This window comes from Pezoporus flaviventris, unplaced genomic scaffold (genome assembly GCF_033815535.1).
Source record: "Pezoporus flaviventris isolate CSIRO_AGI_PZ_B2104156 unplaced genomic scaffold, CSIRO_AGI_Pfla_v1 ptg000253l, whole genome shotgun sequence".
Lineage (NCBI taxonomy): Eukaryota > Metazoa > Chordata > Aves > Psittaciformes > Psittacidae > Pezoporus > Pezoporus flaviventris.
The window spans coordinates 1,041,745-1,061,338 of NW_026892800.1; the positions used below are offsets into that span (position 1 = coordinate 1,041,745).

At 57.4% G+C, this 19,594-nt stretch overlaps 2 protein-coding genes across 2 annotated transcripts in view; both read left to right on the forward strand.

Moving 5' to 3' along the window:
• TMEM167B (transmembrane protein 167B) overlaps positions 1-19,594 on the forward strand; it is a 154,832-nt gene that overhangs the window by 109,906 nt on the left and 25,332 nt on the right. The window lies entirely within an intron of this gene.
• LMOD1 (leiomodin 1) lies at positions 2,828-18,633 on the forward strand. The gene is made up of 3 exons (XM_061442780.1): positions 2,828-3,630; positions 14,798-16,315; positions 18,269-18,633. The coding sequence occupies exons 1-3, from the start codon at positions 3,391-3,393 to the stop codon at positions 18,293-18,295; spliced, it is 1,785 nt and encodes a 594-aa protein (XP_061298764.1). The 5' UTR covers positions 2,828-3,390; the 3' UTR covers positions 18,296-18,633.

Genomic DNA, 19,594 nt, shown 5'->3' on the forward strand with positions numbered 1-19,594 from the left:
CGGCTCCGGTGCAGGGAGAAGGCGTTGTGGTGGCTCTGTGAGGGCTTCATCCGGTTGTGGTGCTGAGCGAGGCCCGCCCGCCTTAACGTGCTGTGAGACAGCGCTGCTCGGGAGCCTCACCCCGCAGGGAGCCCCTCCAGCGCCTGCAGGAAGCCTGGAGAGGGGCTCGGGACAAGGGATGTAGGGACAGGCCAAGGGGAATGGCTTTAACCTGCCCGAGGGGAGACTGAGATGAGCTCTTAGGCAGAAGCTCTTCCCTGTGAGGGTGCTGAGGCGCTGGCACAGGGTGCCCAGAGAAGCTGTGGCTGCCCCATCCCTGGCAGTGCTCAAGGCCAGGTTGGACACAGGGGCTTGGAGCAAGCTGCTCTATGGAAGGGGTCCCTGCCCATGGCAGGGGTTGGAGCTGGAGGAGCTTTAAGGTCACTTCAACCCAAAGCAGGCTGGGTTCTGGGGTTTATGTCCCAAGGACTGTTCTGGCACATTCCCCCTTACTGGAGGAGCAGGGGCTGGTGCAGTGCTGCAGGTCACCAGGAGGTGGTGCTGTGGCTTCTGCTTTGGCTGAGGGGGGGGAGATGGGGAGAGGAAAAACCCCCTCGGAGCAGCCCCCTCCACTCTGGTGTTCCTGTTACTGCTGTGACTGGCCCCACACTGATCCAGCCCTTCTTAGCATGGCAATTGCTTGCGGTAGCCTCGTCCTTTGCCTTACTGGGTGGCAAGTTCTACCTCAGCACCCTCACAGGGAAGAGCTTCTGCCTAAGAGCTCATCTCAGTCTCCCTGCTGGCTGGTTAAAGCCATTCCCCTTGGCCTGTCCCTTCGTGTCACCTGGTTTGTCATGAAACGTCTTGGAAGCAAGATGTGTGTTTAACAGTAAACGTGTTTCTGAGGGAAATAAAACATTCAAGGAATCCATCCCATTTGCAGTGTCCTGTATCAGCTAATGGGAATAAAGAAAGGAAGAGAGATGGGGGTTGGAACTGCATGATCTTAGGGTCCTTTCCAAGCCTAACTGTGATTCTCTGATGGTCCTAGGTGGTGTCACGAGAGGTGAGGCACTGAAGAGCATCCCCAGCTCTGCCAGAGCCCACGGACGTGTGCCTGGACAAGCTCAGTGTGACTCTGCCTCAGCTCCTCATCCCCAGGACGCGGCTCATCCCCTTGCTGTGGTTCAGAGGCTGTTGTGCAGCAATCCCCATCAATGCCTCCAAGGTGCTCGGTTGCTATGGAGATGGGGAATCCAGAGAAATCCAGACACTGGCGGAGCCTCCCTGGAGACTGGGAGGTGCTGGGAGCTCCTCTGTGCCTCACTGCACCCCACGCTGGGCTGGGCTGTCCTGGCTGGAACGGCTACAGAGGGACAGCATCCAAAGGATGGAGCCGGATACAGAGCAAGGCTCAAGGGTCCTCACACAGGCCCCCAGTCCCTGGTGCTGGTGGCCTGGAGCTGCTCTTATTCTGGGCTGAAAGCACTGGATTTTCTTTGGATGTTCTCTTTCTTTCAGCACTAGACTCTGTGGAACATGGTGCAGTCAGAGCTCTGTGGATATCCTTGTTCAGAAAGGGATGTGACAGCCAGGATAAATGGCAGGAGGAACATTCTCATAGAGTCATGGACTGGTTTGTGCTGGAAGGGACCTTAAAGCTCCTCCAGCTCCAACCCCTGCCACGGGCAGGGACCCCTTCCACTAGAGCAGCTTGCTCCAAGCCCCTGTGTCCAACCTGGCCTTGAACACTGCCAGGGATGGGGCAGCCACAGCTTCTCTGGGCACCCTGTGCCAGCGCCTCAGCACCCTCACAGGGAGGAGCTTCTGCCTAAGAGCTCAGCTCAGTCTCCCCTTGGGCAGGTTAAAGTCATTCCCCTTGGCCTGTCCCTACAGGCCCTTGGCCAAAGCTGCTGCTGTAGTGAGGTGGAACACTTAAGACAGTCATTTGGCTTCTTCAGATGAGGAGGGCACCAAATGGACACCAATGTGTTAAATTCTCTCTGGTTCCTGTTGCCTTCGTGCTGCTGCAGTTGTGGCAGTTTTGGGATGAGGGGAGGAAAAGAGCATCCAGGCTGAGAGCAGAAGAAGGTGAAGGGATGAGCCTGTCCCTCCTAGTCCTCAGTGCAAACCAGCACCAAGATGAGGGTCATGATATCAGGGAGACAGAAGTGATGCAATGTTCAGGGTTATGGTAACTTAACCACTTGGTAACTAAACCCAACAGTTTCTTCTACAATCTATAAAGAGCCTTGGGCGTGCTGGTGAATCACAGCAAGGTTTGAGCAGGAGTTGGAGGTAAATGAGATCCTAGAAGGCACCAACAGTGTGCATTCCCCATCAGGATGGGCAATGTCTCGTTTGTAACACATAGAGCATCCTGTGCCTGCATTCAGGGCAGGAGCTGAGCCAGGAAGATGGGCAGAGGAGGGGATGAGGCTTATTACAAGAGCTTATTTTACTGAGCAAGACAAAAGGGCTGTTTGCTTGGTCTAGCAAAGAGAGAGGCCTGGGAGCAGGCAGTGAGGAGGATGGTAAAGGGTAAAGTTGCAGTGTGACAAATGGGTCCAAAATACTGTGCATGGGGTAAAGCTGCCTTGAAGCCTGGAGAGAGGAGCCCACCAGCCTCTGTCCCTCTGGGAGAGCTTTCAGGTGCCAGTAAGCTGCTGTATGGATTAGGCTGATGGAAAGTAGGTGCCTCCAAGCCAAGCCCAGCCCAGGCTTAGGGCGCTGCCTGAACCAGAAGCAGGAGGGACTCAGGAATTTCCTCTGTGCAGAAGCAGGGCTGACTCTGGGGCTTGGCAGGGGGGAGATGGGAATGCAGTGGGGAAGAGCAGGAGCACTGCTCCAGAGGAGAGGGGAGAAGCAGGAGCTCCGATAAAGGGAGCCAGGGATGCGCTGGGGGCAGAGTCAGCAGCGTGAGGGAGCCCCCCCCCGACCTCTCTACCAGCCCTCCAGCACGGATGGCCCCATGGTAGGGATCTGCCTCCCACCCCCCCATCCCCAGCCTGCCAGCTTGTGCATTTTTGCCTGTTTTCTCACTAGGTTGGCCTATTGCCTTTAAAAGGCTAAATGCTCCGGACTAAATTTGGTCATGCAGCTCTGCATGGTTCCCTGGAATGTCCTCGGGTTTCAGGCTCCTCTGATAGCACCATTCCCCGCCTCCCACTGGGCTCCATTGGCTTCCCAGCTCCCAAACCGCCGCTGGACCCTGTTATTGGCCAACCCTTGGACCGAGGGGTGTCCCCTCTTTCTAACCACTATATCCCAAGGCTGCAGGCGTTGGGAGTCACTGGGATTTAACACTTCAGCACCTGCTGCTGCTGGGGAAGCAGTCGGAGCTTCGGCTTCTGGTTTTTCTCCTTCCTTGGGTACCACACAACCGCCACCGTGTCTCGCCAGCGAGCCAAGATGTCCAAAGTGGCCAAATACCGGCGACAAGTCAGCGAAGACCCAGACATCGACAGTTTGTTGTCGACTCTGTCTCCAGAGGAGATGGAGGAGCTGGAAAAGGAGCTGGACGTGGTGGATGCGGATGGCAGCATCCCACTGGAGCTCAGGCAGGAAAACCCGGCGGAGAACAGCGACGTGACGCTCAACCACTGCGGAAAGGAGACCAGGAAACGTCTTCAGAGGGAGCAGTCGGTTGATGTAAGTTGCATCTCACCACGTCGAGGTGCTTGGTGGGATGGGGAATGAAGGGGGGGAAATAGCTGTGAGCTCCGCTGGGGTGGTGTAGGGAGGAGGTGGAAAACGGGAATGCTGAGGAAGGCGCTCGCTAAGGAGGAGATGTTGTGGTGTAGGGACCAGAGGAGCGAGGCAGGGACCTGCTCCAGGCACTCCAGGAGGGAACAGGGTGTTCCATGAAGTGCTGGGGTTACAGAGCCCAAAGCTGTGCTGGTGCAGGGGGTTTCTCCCTGCTGGGGCCAGTGACAGCGATCCCATGGGCTGCCTTGCTTTGTGCTGTATTTTCCCCTTTGGATATCTCTGAATTCTTGATCCCTTTTATTCTTCTTGTGCAAAAGCTTCAACAGTCTCTACTTCTGGTGGAATAAAAGAGGGGTGCTGCCTTGGAGCTGGGGGAAATCACCCCAAGAACTGGGTTTTACCCCAAGCCACTTGTTCCGTGCTTATTCAGTTAAATCCATGCTTTGCTTTTCCTTTGGCTACAGTTACCTCCTTCTCCACACCTGCAATAGCTTCCTGGGAGCTGGAAAGCTTCGTGCCAGTCCCTCTCCCTGTGCCTTGCCTTAGTGGGAGCTGATCCCATTCCTCCCTAACCCTTGGTAACCTCTGCACTAAGAATATTTGGTATGTGCTTGGTGTGTGGGAGGCCGGGAAGCGTTTGCTTTCCCTGGGTTTTCACAGCAGGCTGAGCCACACGGGGAATCTTCAGCCTTTATCTGTGCATTCACAGGCAGGTTCCATGTCCCAGGCTCAGAGGAGACGGGACAAGGCTGAGGGGTACCAGCAGCAGAGGCAGAGCCGAGGCTTATGTGGATACTTCCATTAACAGAGTGCTCTGGCTCTGATTTCTGACCTGTTCCAGCAGTAACCTGGATCTTCCAGCTGAGCACATGGAAATAGCTCTTTCTGGATGTTTATAATAGAGTTTGCTATAGGAGGGTCTTCTCCTGACCTGCATCTGGGAGAAAAGGATGAAAACTGCAGCTATAGGAGGAATAAATGAAGGTTTCTTTTGCAGGTCTGAACAAGGGGTTAAATAGTTCCCCCCCATTCCCCTCCAAGCTCCTTGTGCAGCCCCGGAGCTTTCCTCTGCTTGTGAGGATGAGGCACTCGCTGCCTTCACCTTCCCTATGTGGCCATGGGATCAGCAGGGTGCATTTTCCCATCTGTGGGCTGCTGGAAAACTTCTCCGTGGTGGGGAACTGTGGGTGCTGCAGGGCAAATGGGCCTGGAAAGGGAGATGCTGTTACGTGGGACCAGTTAGTCCAGTGGTGCTGCAGGGCTTTGCAGTGGTTTGCAGGGGATCCTGGCTTGCAGGCACTGAAAAAGCTGCTTGCTCAGGCAGGGGGATTCTTAGTTCAGCATCAGGAGTGATGCTGGTTTGCTTTTAGCCGTGGGAAGACGAGGAGTCAACTGGGAATTGGGATAGGGAAGTGTCCAGGATCAGGAGGAAGGGAGGGAATGTGTGCGTTGCATTGCAGTGACTGGGTATGGCAGAGCTGCCTTGCTTCTGTTGCAATCCCTGGAGGCCAAGAGCAGAATCTCCTCCACCTCTTCCTGCTCAGAATTGTTAGGACCTGGGATTAGCACCTGGCTCACAGCACGGGCAGGTCAGCCCATGGACCTTTGCTCCACCATGGGGCATGAGGATGGATGGGCTGGGCTGGGCTGGGATGGACTGGATGGATTGGGATCATTGGGCCACAGAAGCCATCACAGAAACCAGCCCAGGAAGCTGCTGCTTCCCTCCATGCCAAGAAGCCTCAGGCTGGGTTTTGCTGCAGGATGGATGAGAACACGGAGCCATCCGGAGCATCCCAGGAGGCTCCTGAGCTCTCATGGCAGCACTGAGGCCTGTGATGAAGCTGTGGCTGCCCCATCCCTGGCAGTGTTCAAGGCCAGGTTGGACACAGGGGCTTGGAGCAAGCTGCTCTAGTGGAAGGGGTCCCTGCCTGTGGCAGGGGTTGGAGCTGGAGGAGCTTTAAGGTCCCTTCCAACCCAAACCATTCCATGATTCCATGAAAAGCAAAGCCTTTGCAAGCGAGAAGCAGACGTGAGCATGGGAGGGAAGTGCAGGACGGGAGCAGGGAAGGAATGGGATGTCATTCCAGCGGGACTGGCCCTCTGAACATCTGGAACATGTTATCCTGTGTCTGGGATGTCTCTTCAGCAGGGAGGGACAGGAGGTTGGATTCTTGTCCTTGAACTACAGAGAGCGTCGAGGTGCATCGCTGCCTTCACATAGGCACTGAGGCTGGGAAGTATCCCCGAGCTCCTGCTGACCCAAGCTGCTGCACTCCTGCTCCCCACTCCTCCTCCTGTCTCCTGTTCCTCCATCCCTCGTTGTCCCTCTCTGTCCTGGTGGAACTTTGTCTCTTGTGCAGGAATTTCTCCCGATGAAGGTATTTGAAAGGGGAAGAGTTGAGTTTCTGCCCATCTCTAGAGTTCTCGCAGTCATGGCTCGTGTCCTGGCCCGGCTCCAGGCACCCTCATTCCCTTCTAAATATTGGGAAGAGTGAGTATATTTAGAACTCTTCTAACTGCAGAAGAACACATCTTCTTAGTGCTGAAAAGGGCAAAGTTGGGTAACTAGGAAGCAGTTTATAAACAGCCCAAAACAGACGTGAGCTTTGCCCTCCCGCGCCGGGCAGCCAAAGGCACGGCCTGGGGATGCAGTCATGAATTCATCTTCATTAAGCAGTGCTGGTGAAGGCATAACCCAGGCTGCGTGTCCCCAACGGCAGGGTTTAGGACAGGGCCTCCCTTGTGCCCAACAAGGCCTTCTTGTAGGTCACAGGAGCCAAAGTTAAAGCAATGTTCACAAGTAGATAAATGGAGAGATGCCCCCAATGCAGGAGGGACATGGAGCTGTTGGAGCGAGGCCAGAGGAGGCCATGGAGATGCTGCGAGGGCTGGAGCAGCTCTGCTCTGGAGCCAGGCTGAGAGAGCTGGGCTTGCATCTCCTCCTCCAGCACCACCGCCTTCCCTGGCAATGGATGGAGCCTCCTTCCCTCGACTTCATCTGCAAGGCGAGGACACTGGGATGTCCCGGTCCCATTGCTGTCCCCACTCCTGCTTCCCAGCAGGACTGCACTGATTTCATGCTGCTTCAAGCATGGATAGCTGGGAAAATGCAGGGAAATTGCATGTGGGGGCATCATCCTGCTGATGGAAGGGATTCATTCCAGGGCCACAGAGCCATTTCCTTTAGCAAGATGCTTGCACATGTGATGGATTTGTCTTTCCATGTGAGCCTTGGGAAAGCTCTGAATAGAAGCCATTGGGTGTACAGTCCACATGGGCCCTGTATTTGTATCTCCTGAAGGTTGGGCACCCTTCCCTTTCCTCTTGGATGTCCCTCTGGCCACACGCACCCCTTCCAGGTCCATGAAGCCCTGCAGGCTGCTTTGCCCAGCCCAGAGCTCTTGGGGATGTCCCTGGGATCTGTGGGGTTGATGGGTACAGCCACACGCTGGGACAGCGTTCCTCATGGCCAGGGTTTGATGCCAAGGGAAAAGCAGTGACCTTGGAGGGAGTTTACTAAACCCAAATGCATCATGCCTGAAGGCTGCTGGTGCCGGAGGGCAGCCGGTCCTGTTGCCACGCATGAGGATTACAGAACTCCTTGGGAAGGTCTTGGAAGTCCTGCTTTCCTTCCTCACTTACTGCATGGTTGGGGATAGGCTCAGGGCTCAGATCTAAGGGTTCTTCCCTTAGTGGGTAAGTTCCTCCCTGCCCAGGGCAGGGCTTTGGAACTGGATGAGCTTTTCAGCTCCCTTCCAACCCAACCCATTCCATGATTCTAGGAGAAGTGGAGCTCCCTCCCAGCAAGCTCTCCACCCCCGTGGCAAACCACGCTAGTCTTTAACTGCCTTGTTAATGCTCAGAACTCATCATCTTTTGATGAAAATACGTGGAGGGAAACCAAGCTCCACACTGAAATAACTGGTAAGGAGCAGAGGGAAACAGCAAACAGGGCAGGAAGGGCTTGTATCAGTCCTGGAGCATCTCAGCAGGTTGTGACTAACCCGTATGTATTTCACCTCTGCTCTTCTGTTTATCAGTCACTTCTGTCGGGATGCCAAGGCTGCTCCTTCCCTCTTCCAAGAGGCTTCTGCAGTTCCCAGCCCTTGCCTCTCTTTTACCCTTGTCCTGGGCAGGTCTCCAGCACTTGTCCTCCTCAGAGCATGCTCCTGTTCTGCCCAGCTCCTGCCCTCCACAGGAGGTGTAAGGGGTGGGTACCACTGAGCATCCTTGCTCTCTATGTTTCTCCAATAGCTCCTTGGCTCACGCTGGGATGGGCAGGGAATGAAGGTACAGGTGCTCCCACAGACTCAGAGTGGGAATGGAGCTGGTGGTGGCTGATGGCCAGGGATCATGGAGCCACAGAGTGGTTTGGGTTGGAAGGGGCCTTAAAGCTCCTCCGGTTCCAAACACCTTCCACTAGAGCAGGTTGCTCCACGCCCCATATCCAACCTGGCAAGCGAGGTGGCGACACAGCCAGGTCTGAGCTGCATTCCTGAAGGAACCTTGCAGCCACATCCTTGGGAAGCAGTGGCAGGAGCCTTGTTTTGCTGTGAGTGGCAGCACAAAGTGTTCCCAGTGCCTCATAGGTCACGTTGAAGGCGCGTTCCCTGTCTGGGACATGCATGGTCCATCTAAGGGCACGGGCAGGGAAAAAAGCTCCATTCCAAGTCAGCCTGCAAGGAAGCAGCCAAGAGGAAAAAGCCAAGTTGTGTATTGCCATCAAGCACAACTGGGATGCAGCTACATCCATGGCAATGCCTGGAAGTGTTCGGCTTATATGGGCCCAGCTGCCCAGGAGGTTCCTTATCTGCTGCTGTTGAGCTGATAAACAGACATAGAGAGGAGGAAAAGAGCTGGATCCTGTAGAGAACTGCTTTCCTTCGCAGCGTTAGGACATCATCTGTGTGCTAAAACAGTGCTGGTGACTCAGCTCCCAGCGGGACTGGGATTAACTGGTCGTGTCACTCAAGCCCACCCTTCGCCATGTGGGAATCGCAGTGGGATGGAGCGAGAGGATCTCGCTCTGCAGGGGAGGAGGAGGTATCAGGGTGCTTGTTGTGAAGTCGTGCCATGGATAGTGGCAACAGCCATGGCCACCCACGCCACGAGGTGACCTGAGCCCTGCTCAGTCCTTCCCTCCGTCCAGAGCATGGAGCAAACACGGTTGGAAACAGGCAGGAACAAGAGCTGCAGAGGTGACAGCCTGGATCACAGAGGTGTTCTGGTGCTGCAGCCTGATGTTGGGTTGAGTAACCCAAGGCAGAGGGACACTACAGGGACGTGGAGTGTTGGAGCGAGGCCAGAGGAGGCCATGGAGATGCTGCGAGGGCTGGAGCAGCTCTGCTCTGGAGCCAGGCTGAGAGAGCTGGGCTGGGGCAGCCTGGAGAAGAGAAGGGGAGACCTGAGAGCAGCTCCAGTGCCTGAAGGGGCTGCAGGAAAGCTGGAGAGGGGCTTGGGACAAGGGATGTAGGGACAGGCCAAGGGGAATGGCTTTAACCTGCCCGAGGGGAGACTGAGCTGAGCTCTTAGGCAGAAGCTCTTCCCTGTGAGGGTGCTGAGGCGCTGGCACAGGGTGCCCAGAGAAGCTGTGGCTGCCCCATCCCTGGCAGTGTTCAAGGCCAGGTTGGACACAGGGGCTTGGAGCAAGCTGCTCTAGTGGAAGGGGTCCCTGCCTGTGGCAGGGGTTGGAGCTGGAGGAGCTTTAAGCTCCCTTCAACCCAAACCAGGCTGTGGTTCTGTGACATTTGGGTCTGGATGGCTCGGTTCTGCCTCTCACAGGGGACCCAGCACCCGCAGAGCCCCGTGAGCTGCCCGCAGCCCAGGGAGCTGCCCTTTGCTTCCTTACAGGGCAGATCTCCAGTTTCTGAGCAGCAGAGATGGGGACTCCTGGCATGTTCTGCTTCACCTCATTACCTGCTGGGTTCTGGCACACAGCTCCCACGAGGTGCAGGAGCCCCAGAGCCTACGGAAGGGCTGGGACCAGCAAACCCGCTCGGATTTGGGCAACCCCTGGGCTTTGGGGTTCACCTCACCTGCGGCAAAGACCTTGATTCATCTTCCCACACCAGTGATGCCGTGAGGTGTCTGTGATGCTCCCATGGGCTGGGCAATGGGACCCATAGGAGATCTGCATTAGCAAAAGGCCTGGAGCTGCTTTCCATGTAGTCACAAGGTGCTCAAGTCCGGCTTCTCCAGCATCCCATGATGCAGAGGATGGGAGAGGGGACTGAAGACTCACCCGGGATGAATCCCAGTTCTGCTGCTCCTAAGAATCCGAGGAATGCTCTTCCTGGGCTGCCCACGGGAGATGCCCTGGGCACAGCTCCAGCCTGGAGGTGGCTGTGGGGGGAATCACCGCCCTTTGCAGCCTCTGCTGCAGAGGAGGAGATCCGGGTCCTGGGAATATCCAGGTCAGCCATGGCAGTGCCAGGAGAAGGGGCTGGGAATGCAATGGATAGAAGGGAAAAACCCCCGAATTCTAAGCCCAGGTTTTGTTAGGGAGGCAAAAGCTTCCATGTGCAGCGGATCCATCGGCTTTATGGCTGTCTGGAGACGGGCTGCTCATCCCTGAGGAAGGGCTGGAGCTCCTGGAGGCAAGGAAACCCAGTCAGAACGTTTCGTATCCACCCTAATTCAGCAAAGCAAGACCCAAGTGAGGGCCAGAAGTTGTCCAGGCCCTGGAGGACCCCTCTGCATCACCGGAGGAGGTTGTTTTCCAAACCCCTGGCCTGGGAAGTGCCAAGAGCCTGGGATCTGTGGGGGTCAGAAAGGTCTGAGCAGAGGGAAGGGGAACTCCTGAGTTCCTCCTTAAAAGAGCAGGGCAAGAGCTGTTTACATCCCTCTGGGCTTCAGCACATAGAGCATGGCCAAGGGGTCATGGGAGGCCTGCGTGTCCCAGTGATGGAAGCCAAGAGCCTTCCCCCCCTTTGCTTCATGCCAGCGGGACCCGACCGTGCCAAGAAACTCTTTGCTGCCTGGGAATGGTGCTAGCATGGAGCCCATGGAGCACTGTGGGGTGGGCAGTGGGGTGAGCAGGGTGCCTTGGGGCCAGCAGAAGCCTCATGGACACAGCGTTTGTGCCAGGAATGTCCTTGGCCCTGAGTTGGCCCTGAGTTACCCCAAAGTGGCCAAGGAATGGAGGGAAGGAGCAGCTTGGCTCCAGCAGCCCTCTCACAGGGTAATGACCACAGATACCCAACCATCCCTATCCCTTCTCCATGCAGTGGGACATCCCTGTCCCTGGCAGCTTGTGCCCAGCCTCCTCAGCCCCTTCACCCATGGTCACCGCGAGGGCTGGTGGGATGCTGGTGCCTCACTTCACAGTGTCCAGCTGGGAACTGGGCAGCTTGGAGGGGACATGGGGGTCCCTTTAGAGCAGAGGATGCAGAGGATGATGCACATCCCGTGGTTGGAGTCTTGTGGTGGCTCTGGAGACCTTTGCAGGACGTGTAGGACACACTGCATCCCCTCAGGCACTGATACTGGCTTGGCTTGTGGTTATGGATCCGTAATCATGCCTAAACCTGCTGCTTCAACAACCAGACCCAGCTTCCTCCCCTTGCCAGGCTGCTCTGGGACACAGGTTCTGCTGTCTCAGGTGCCCCCTTGTCCCTGGGGCTGTCCCACCTCCAAAAGCCCTTCCATTATGCAACATCTTCTGGGTACCCATTGCCTAAGCCAGGCCCTGCCAAGAGATGAACTGGAAAACACCCTGATGGCTGCAGGAGGACTTCATTATCCCAGCAGAGGCTGAGAGGAAAGGGCAGTGGCTTGGCCTGGCCTTTATCCTACAGCTCTGGGGGGATTCTGGTTGCTCTGCAGGGAGAATGGCTCTGGGTGAAGAGTCTCTGCTGGTGGCAAAGCCGAGGATGCAGAGGATGCTCTGAGGATGCAGATGTTGGAGAGGAGAGAGGCAGAGGAAGGCTCGTGGGCTTCGCTGGGCTCCGGTGCACGCTGAGATCATTCCTGGATTGAGTAAATTCAGGCTTTACCCTGCCAGAGGGGAGACTGAGATGAGCTCTTAGGCAGAAGCTCTTCCCTGTGAGGGTGCTGAGGCGCTGGCACAGGGTGCCCAGAGAAGCTGTGGCTGCCCCATCCCTGGCAGTGTTCAAGGCCAGGTTGGACACAGGGGCTTGGAGCAAGCTGCTCTATGGAAGGGGTCCCTGCCCGTGGCAGGGGTTGGAGCTGGAGGAGCTTTAAGTCCCTTCCAACCCAGTTCCATGGTTCCTATCAGCTGGGGGTGCCAAGCAGCATCAACCCCCCCAGGGCTCCCCTCCTCACGTCTTGTTCTTTGGCTGCTCTGAGCCCGTGGCCGGTGTGGTGGGGCAGCACGTTCAGCCCTGTCGTGGCCATGAGGGGCAATTCCCAGGCCATACCTCTGGAAATAGCTGGTGAAGGCTGCCCCTTGCCATTGCCTGTACACATGCATTTCCATCTGCTCCCTGCCTGCCAGGGACGGACACAACAGCAGCAGCCAGGCCACGACGTGCCCCTTCCCTCCAGGTGGATGCAGGTCCCACATCTTTCCCTCTCCTCTCCATCGTGCTCCCGTTTCACTTAGAAGTGGAAAGGGAACAGGGTGACCTGCTCTAATGCAATCTAATTCTGATCCATCCCTCTCCCCTAAACAGCTCTTTTCTACCCCAAAATGAGCTTGTGGAGCTTTCAGAGCGAGAACCTCTCTCCCACCATCACATCCCCACCACCCGCAGCAAACCTCAGCATCCCCTGTGCTCCGCTCCGCTCCCACTCATCCCTGCCTGCTCCGTCCCCTGCCCCATCCCTTGCTCAGCGCGTCGGGAGCTCGGATTCCAGGCAAGAAGTTCCCAGTCTCCTTTGCCTTTTAAGGAAGCATCGGAGTGGGTTTGAGGGTTACAAATGCTAACAAGCGATGGCAACGCTCATTTTAGTCTATTTAGAGGAAGAGGGAAGGCATTTGAGTCCATCAAAACACGGGTGATTAATCAGGCAGGGACCAGGCTGTTTGCATTAGGCTTATTTTTAAAGGTCTGACACGCTGTGTAAAAATATTCCCTAATAACTGCGCTGGCAGCAGAGGGAATGGCACGGGAAGGGGGGGGAAGCATCCATGGTAAATCTGCCAGCAGAGCTCCGGGTGGCAATGGAGAGGCTGTCTGCGGATGGAGATGGTGACTGGGGGCTGTGGGGTCAGCCAGGCCTTCAAGACCCAGGGGAGGATGCATCCCTCCCTTCTCCCCTGCATCTTCTTGCTGCGCAGCCGAGCTCCAGGAGCTGGAGCAATGTCCTGCTTCATTCCCAGCCCTGAGGTGAGGACTCCTGCACCATCACCTGTATCACCACGGGGATGCTGCTCCTGCGGTGGAGATGGGTGGTGGCACAGAGTAAGTGTGCAAAGGCAGGAGGGGATGAAGGCCGTGCTCCCCCCTGGGCACACCCACATGGTCCCACTGATGTGACCCCCTCTTTGATGGGATCCATGCAGCGCATCCCAAGTTTGCTGGATGCACATGATCCCGCAAGTGCTGCCCATGGTGGCACTACTGCCCGTGGCACATCCATTGCCTTCCCTTTTCCCTCTGGCCAGGGCACAGTCAGCTCCTCTTCCCCAAGTCCTTTTCCATGTCCCATTCCCTGGCTCCAGTCCCCAAATTCCCCAGACCTGCCCCACACCGCAGCACCTCCAATGTGGCAACACATCCATGGATGGAGCCTCAATGAGCAGAGCACTAAGGACGTGATCCCAGGACATTCCCTTTGCTAAGCAGGGATTTGCTCTGCATCCTATTTTCCACTGCTTTCATCTTGTTTGGAGAAATCCATTGCCCCCTCTGAGCATGGGAGACGTTCAGGTCCTTCCCCCCAAGGTTTTGATCCCTTCCTTCAAGATGTGCTCATTCCTGGCCTAAGCCTCTGCTCTGCTTGGTCTTGGATGGGCCCAGGATGCTTAGGGGAGACTGAGGGCTCCCCATTGTCAAGTTGTGGGCGCTCAGGCCTGGGAGGAGAAGGCTTTTAGGGGCAGTTGGTGTGGAGATGCTGCTGCTGGCTCTGACTCGAAGCACACTCAGCTTTTCCTGCCCACCAAGACCATGGGTGCAACTGCAGGAACCTGTATGGAGCCTCCAACCTGGGACATCCAGGGATAATGCTGGGATACCTGAGGGTGGTGGAGCACTCAGAGAAGCTGTGGCTGCCCCATCCCTGGCAGTGTTCAAGGCCAGGTTGGACACAGGGGCTTGGAGCAAGCTGCTCTATGGAAGGGGTCCCTGCCCGTGGCAGGGGTTGGAGCTGGAGGAGCTTTAAGGTCCCTTCAACACAAAGCATTCCATGATTCTGTGATCCCCAAAGACCTTAGAAAGGCACATCTGGGAGCCCCATCCCTGGTGCTTGGGGCCTGCGGCAGCGCGGGGCTGTGTGGACACGGACGGGCTCCGGCATCTCCCTTCGTGTCGCCTGTTTGGGTCTGTGCAGAGGAGCCAAGAAACCTCTTGCCTAAATAAAGCGCTGAGCTCTGTCCTCCCCGATGGCATCTGATTGTGCGCCAGGTACAAACAGTCCCAACTCAGGCCAGGCCAGTTCTTTCCACGAGGAACCAGTCCCTGAGGAGCAGCGGTGCCAGCACTGGGACCTGCGCTGGGGCAGGCACTGCGGCCAGGGCAGCCCTGCCTGCAGACCTGGCTGCGTAGGAAAGCCAAGAGGCTGAGTGCATCCAGCTGCTGCTGTTCTGCAAAGAAAGCTCTTGATGGGGTGGGATGGGGCTTGGAGCAAGCTGCTCCAGTGGAAGGGGTCCTTCCCCATGGCGGGGGTTGGAATGGGATGAGCTTTAAGGTCCCTACACCCTCCTGAGGAGTCACAGCACGCTGCCCCATGGCATCTCCTTGCTGCTCCTGGGGACCCTTCCTGATGCTCTCCCCACGTTTCTATCACAAATGCCTGTTTTAGAGCAGCTCACCCATAGCAGGCACAGTCTGAGACCTTCCCAAGTGTCCTGCATCCCCCTGGCTCCGGTGCTGTGGTTACTCCTGTGGGACAGAGGCGCAGGTTTGGTGGTGATGAGCTTGGGGTGATGAGGCTGGAGGTTAGAGGCGTCTGTCCCTGTAACACCTTGGTGGTTTTCTCTTGTTAGGAAACCAGATTGAGCGAGAAGAACAAGGGAGCCAAGAATGAAGAAGAGAAGGGAAAGGAAATGCCTTCCAAAGAGCCGGCCCGGAAACGAGACACAAAGGTGGGGAAAGACTCTAAAAAGGAAGAAAGTGATCAAAAACCAGACCCCAAAGTTAAAGCTGAAGCTGACACGAAGACCAAAGAGGAGAAGACTATCAACGATAAAGTCCAGGCCATGGAGAAAAAGAAGGTGGGGAAGGACCAAAAGGAAGAAGAGAAGGATTCAGTGCTGAAGAAGGACGCAGGGAAGGACACAAAGGAGGAAGAGAAGGGCTCCGTGTCGAAGGAGGATGAGGGGAAGGATAAAAAGGAGGAAGCGAAGGGCTCAGCAGCGAAGAAGGAGATGGACAAAAAGGAAGAAGAAAAGGCTTCAGCACTGAAGAGCACAGGGAAGGACAAGAAGGAGGAAGAGAAGAGTTCCGGAGCAAAGAAACAGGCAGGAAAAGACGCGGAAGGAGAAGATAAGAGAGAAAAAGATAAAAAAGAAGAGGAAAAAAGTTCGGCTTTGAAGAAATCCAAGGAGGACACGAAGGAGAAACCGCAGCTGGAGGCAGGGAAGGCGGCGGAGGAGAAGGCAGGCAAGGCAGCGGCCGAGGGCAGCGCCTCCAAGCCCCCCAGCTCTTCGGAGCAGGGCAAGGACGATGAAGCCTCGAGCATTTTCGACGAGCTCATCGAGAAGGTGAAGAACAACGACGCCGCGGTGACCGAGGTGAACGTCAACAACTCGGACTGCATCAACACCGAGACCCTGGTGCGCTTCACCGAGGCGCTGGAGTTCAACACCGTGGTGAAGCTCTTCGCCTTGGCCAACACCCGCGCCGACGACCACGTGGCCTTCGCCATCGCCATCATGCTCAAGTCCAACAAGGTGTTGACCAGCATCAACCTGGACTCCAACCACATCACGGGGAAGGGCATCCTGGCCATTTTCCGGGCGCTGCTGCAGAACACCACGCTGACGGAGCTGCGCTTCCACAACCAGCGGCACATCTGCGGCGGGAAGACGGAGATGGAGATCGCCAAGCTCCTGAAGGAGAACACCACGCTCCTGAAGCTGGGCTACCACTTCGAGCTGGCCGGGCCGCGCATGACGGTCACCAACCTGCTGAGCCGAAACATGGACAAACAGAGGCAGAAACGCCTCCAGGAGCAGAAGCTCGCCCAGGAGCGTGGCGAGAAGAAAGACCTCCTGGAGGTGCCCAAGCCTGGGGCTCTGCCCAAGGGGTCCCCCAAGCCATCCCCGCAGCCATCCCCTAAGGCGTCCCCCAAAAGCTCTCCCAAGAAAGGGGGGGCACCGGCTGCGCCTCCACCGCCACCTCCGCCGCTCGCCCCACCGCTGATCACTGAGAACCTGAGGAACTCCCTCTCCCCAGCCACGCAGAGGAAGCTGGGAGAGCGGGCGCTGCCGGGCCAGGAGAAGAACTCCCGGGACCAGCTCCTGGCTGCCATCCGCTCCAGCAACCTCAAACAGCTCAGGAAGGCAAGTGCAGGGCCACAGAGGGGTTGGTCCGTGGGCTGAGACCTGAGGTCGCTTGGGGGGTGGAGAGGTGAGGGACGTCCTTCTCCGGTGTGAGCATGGAGCGGGGCACCCGTGGTCCCAACCCCTGTGCAGAGCACGTGGCAAGGGGTGGATCCATGCTTCTGCACCATCCCTTGCAGAGCAGATGGGGTCAGCAGGTCCATCCCTTCGTAGAGCTTCCAACAGGGGCAACAGATCCATCCCCTGGGAGAGCAGCCAACAGGGACAGGCCCACCCCTTGGGAGAGGATCCAGCAGGAGCAGATCCATCCCTTGGGCAAGCATCCAACAGGGACAGGTCCATCCCTTGGGAGAGGATCCAACAGGGTGAGGTCCATCCCTTGGGAGAGCATCCAACAGGGACAGGTCCACCCCTTGGGAGAGGATCCAACAGGGTCAGGTCCATCCCTTGGGAGAGCATCCAACAGGGACAGGTCCATCCCTTGGGAGAGGATCCAACAGGGTCAGGTCCATCCCTTGGGACAGGATCCAACAGGGTGAGGTCCATCCCTTGGGAGAGCATCCAACAGGGTCAGGTCCATCCCTTGGGAGAGCATCCAACAAGGTCAGGTCCATCCCTTGGGAGAGCATCTAACAGATCCATCCCTTGGGAGAGGATCCAACAGGATCAGGTCCATCCTTTGGGAGAGGATCCAACAGGGTCAGGTCCATCCCTTGGGAGAGGATCCAACAGGATCAGGTCCATCCTTTGGGAGAGGATCCAGCAGGATCAGGTCCATCCCTTGGGAGAGGATCCAGCAGGGGCAGATCCATCCCTTGGGCAAGCATCCAACAAGGTCAGGTCCATCCCTTGGGAGAGCATCCAACAAGGTCAGGTCCATCCCTTGGCAGAGCATCCAACAGGGTCAGGTCCATCCCTTGGGAGAGCATCCAACAACGTTAGGTCCATCCCTTGGCAGAGCATCTAACAGATCCATCCCTTGGGAGAGCATCCAACAGGGGCAACAGATCCATCCCCTGGGGGAGCAGCCAACAGGGACAGGTCCATCCCTTGGGGGAGGATCCAGCAGGGGCAGATCCATCCCTTGGGAGAGGATCCAACAAGGTCAGGTCCATCCCTTGGGAGAGCATCCAACAAGGTCAGGTCCATCCCTTGGGAGAGGATCCAACAGGATCAGGTCCATCCTTTGGGAGAGGATCCAACAGGGACAGGTCCATCCCTTGGGAGAGGATCCAACAGGGACAGGTCCATCCCTTGGGAGAGGATCCAACAGGGTGAGGTCCATCCCTTGGGAGAGCATCCAACAGGGTCAGGTCCATCCCTTGGGCGAGGATCCAGAAGGGGCAGATCCATCCCTTGGGCAAGCATCCAACAAGGTCAGGTCCATCCCTTGGCAGAGCATCCAACAGGGTCAGGTCCATCCCTTGGCAGAGCATCCAACAGGGTCAGGTCCATCCCTTGGCAGAGCATCTAACAGATCCATCCCTTGGGAGAGCATCCAACAGGGGCAACAGATCCATCCCCTGAGGGAGCAGCCAACAGGGACAGGTCCATCCCTTGGGGGAGGATCCAGCAGGGACAGGTCCATCCCTTGGGAGAGGATCCAGCAGGGTCAGGTCCATTCTTTGGGAGAGGATCCAACAAGGTCAGGTCCATCCCTTGGGAGAGCATCCAACAGGGTCAGGTCCATCCTTTGGGAGAGGATCCAACAAGGTCAGGTCCATCCTTTGGGAGAGGATCCAACAGGGTCAGGTCCATCCCTTGGCAGAGCCCCTGGGCTGTGGCAGGTCCCCCTCATTCCAGCAGTCAGGTTGGGCTCCCGGGTTTGGGCCACATGGAAGAAGCCAGCTTTAACCCGGGCGATGGAAAGCCGGGATGCAGACAAGGCTCCCCCAAGCCATTCCAGCATCCTCTCCCAGTGCTCCCCCAGTAACGGGGTGTCTTCTCCGGCAGGTGGAGGTGCCGAAGCTGCTGCAGTAGGGACGGGATGGCATTCCCCCCGCAGCGCGGCGTGCCCAGGACACTCACCTTTCCCGGGACTGTTTCCATGGCAAACCCTTTGGGACCCTGCAGTGACCAAGCCGAGGAGCAGCGTTCCCTCTGGGATGGACACGGAAGGGCCACCGCGGCCGAGGGATGTGGCGCGGGTGAAAGACCTTCTATTTATTGGCCTTAACGGTTGTGAAGCCTTCAAGCTCTTCCCTTTGCCAGCACCGTGTCCCGCTCCGTGCCGGCGACACGGGAGGGATCTGCAGGGCTGGTCCTGATGGGAAGCTCCTCTCGGAGCACCCCAAAGGGGGTGATCCAGCCTGGGTGAGTGGAGGTGTCCCCCCTCCCCTTTCTGGAGGAGTAGGTGACAACCAGACCACTTGTGTCCCTGTGGTGGCTCTGGGTGGCCGGGGTGCAGGCACCGTGGTGGGTGCTGGCTTGTGGGGCGCTGGGTGAAGCCCAGGAGGGAGCAGGAGGAGGAGGTTTAGGTTTGAGGGGGTCTCCCCCCCCTTTTCTTCCCTATGAAGGGAGCAGTTCTCCACCATGAGGGTTTTGGGATGCTGGAATGGGTTGAGCGGAGGAGCCGTGGCTGCCCCATCGCTGGCAGTGCTCAAGGCCAGGTTGGACACAGGGGCTTGGAGTGGGACGTGGCCCTGCCCCGGGGTTGGATCTTGATGGTCCCTTCCATCCCAAACCATTCCATGATTCCAGGACCTTCTCCACACCACACCTGCCCCACAGGACGCTGCCGGTCCCCAAAGCACCCCCCGAGGATGGGCAGCTCCAGCTTGGGGGGGGGGCAATGGGGTTTTGGGGTCCCGGTGTGAAGCTTCGCTGCGCTCTGTACCACGGCACCAGCAATAAAGCTCACCCAACGCTACCCCCACCCCAGCACCCACAGCGCCAGCGGGGCACCCCAGAGCACCCGAACCTGGGGTCACCCATAACGGGGTGCCCTGGAGCCACATGGATATGGGGTCACCCATAACGGGGTGCCCTGGAGCCACGTGGACCTGGGGTCACCCATAACTGGGTGCCCTGGAGCCACATGGATATGGGGTCACCCATAACGGGGTGCCCTGGAGCCATGTGGGCACCCCAAAACCCGGGTCACCCAAAGTGGGGTACCCTGGGGCCACATGGACCTGGGGTCACCCATAACGGGGTACCCTGGAGCCATGTGAGCACCCCAAAACCCGGTCACCCTCAACCGGGTCCTGGGGACCACCCTGGGGTCACCCCCGTTTGGATTCGGGGTGCATGGAGGAGGGGGGTCCCCCCACTTCTCTT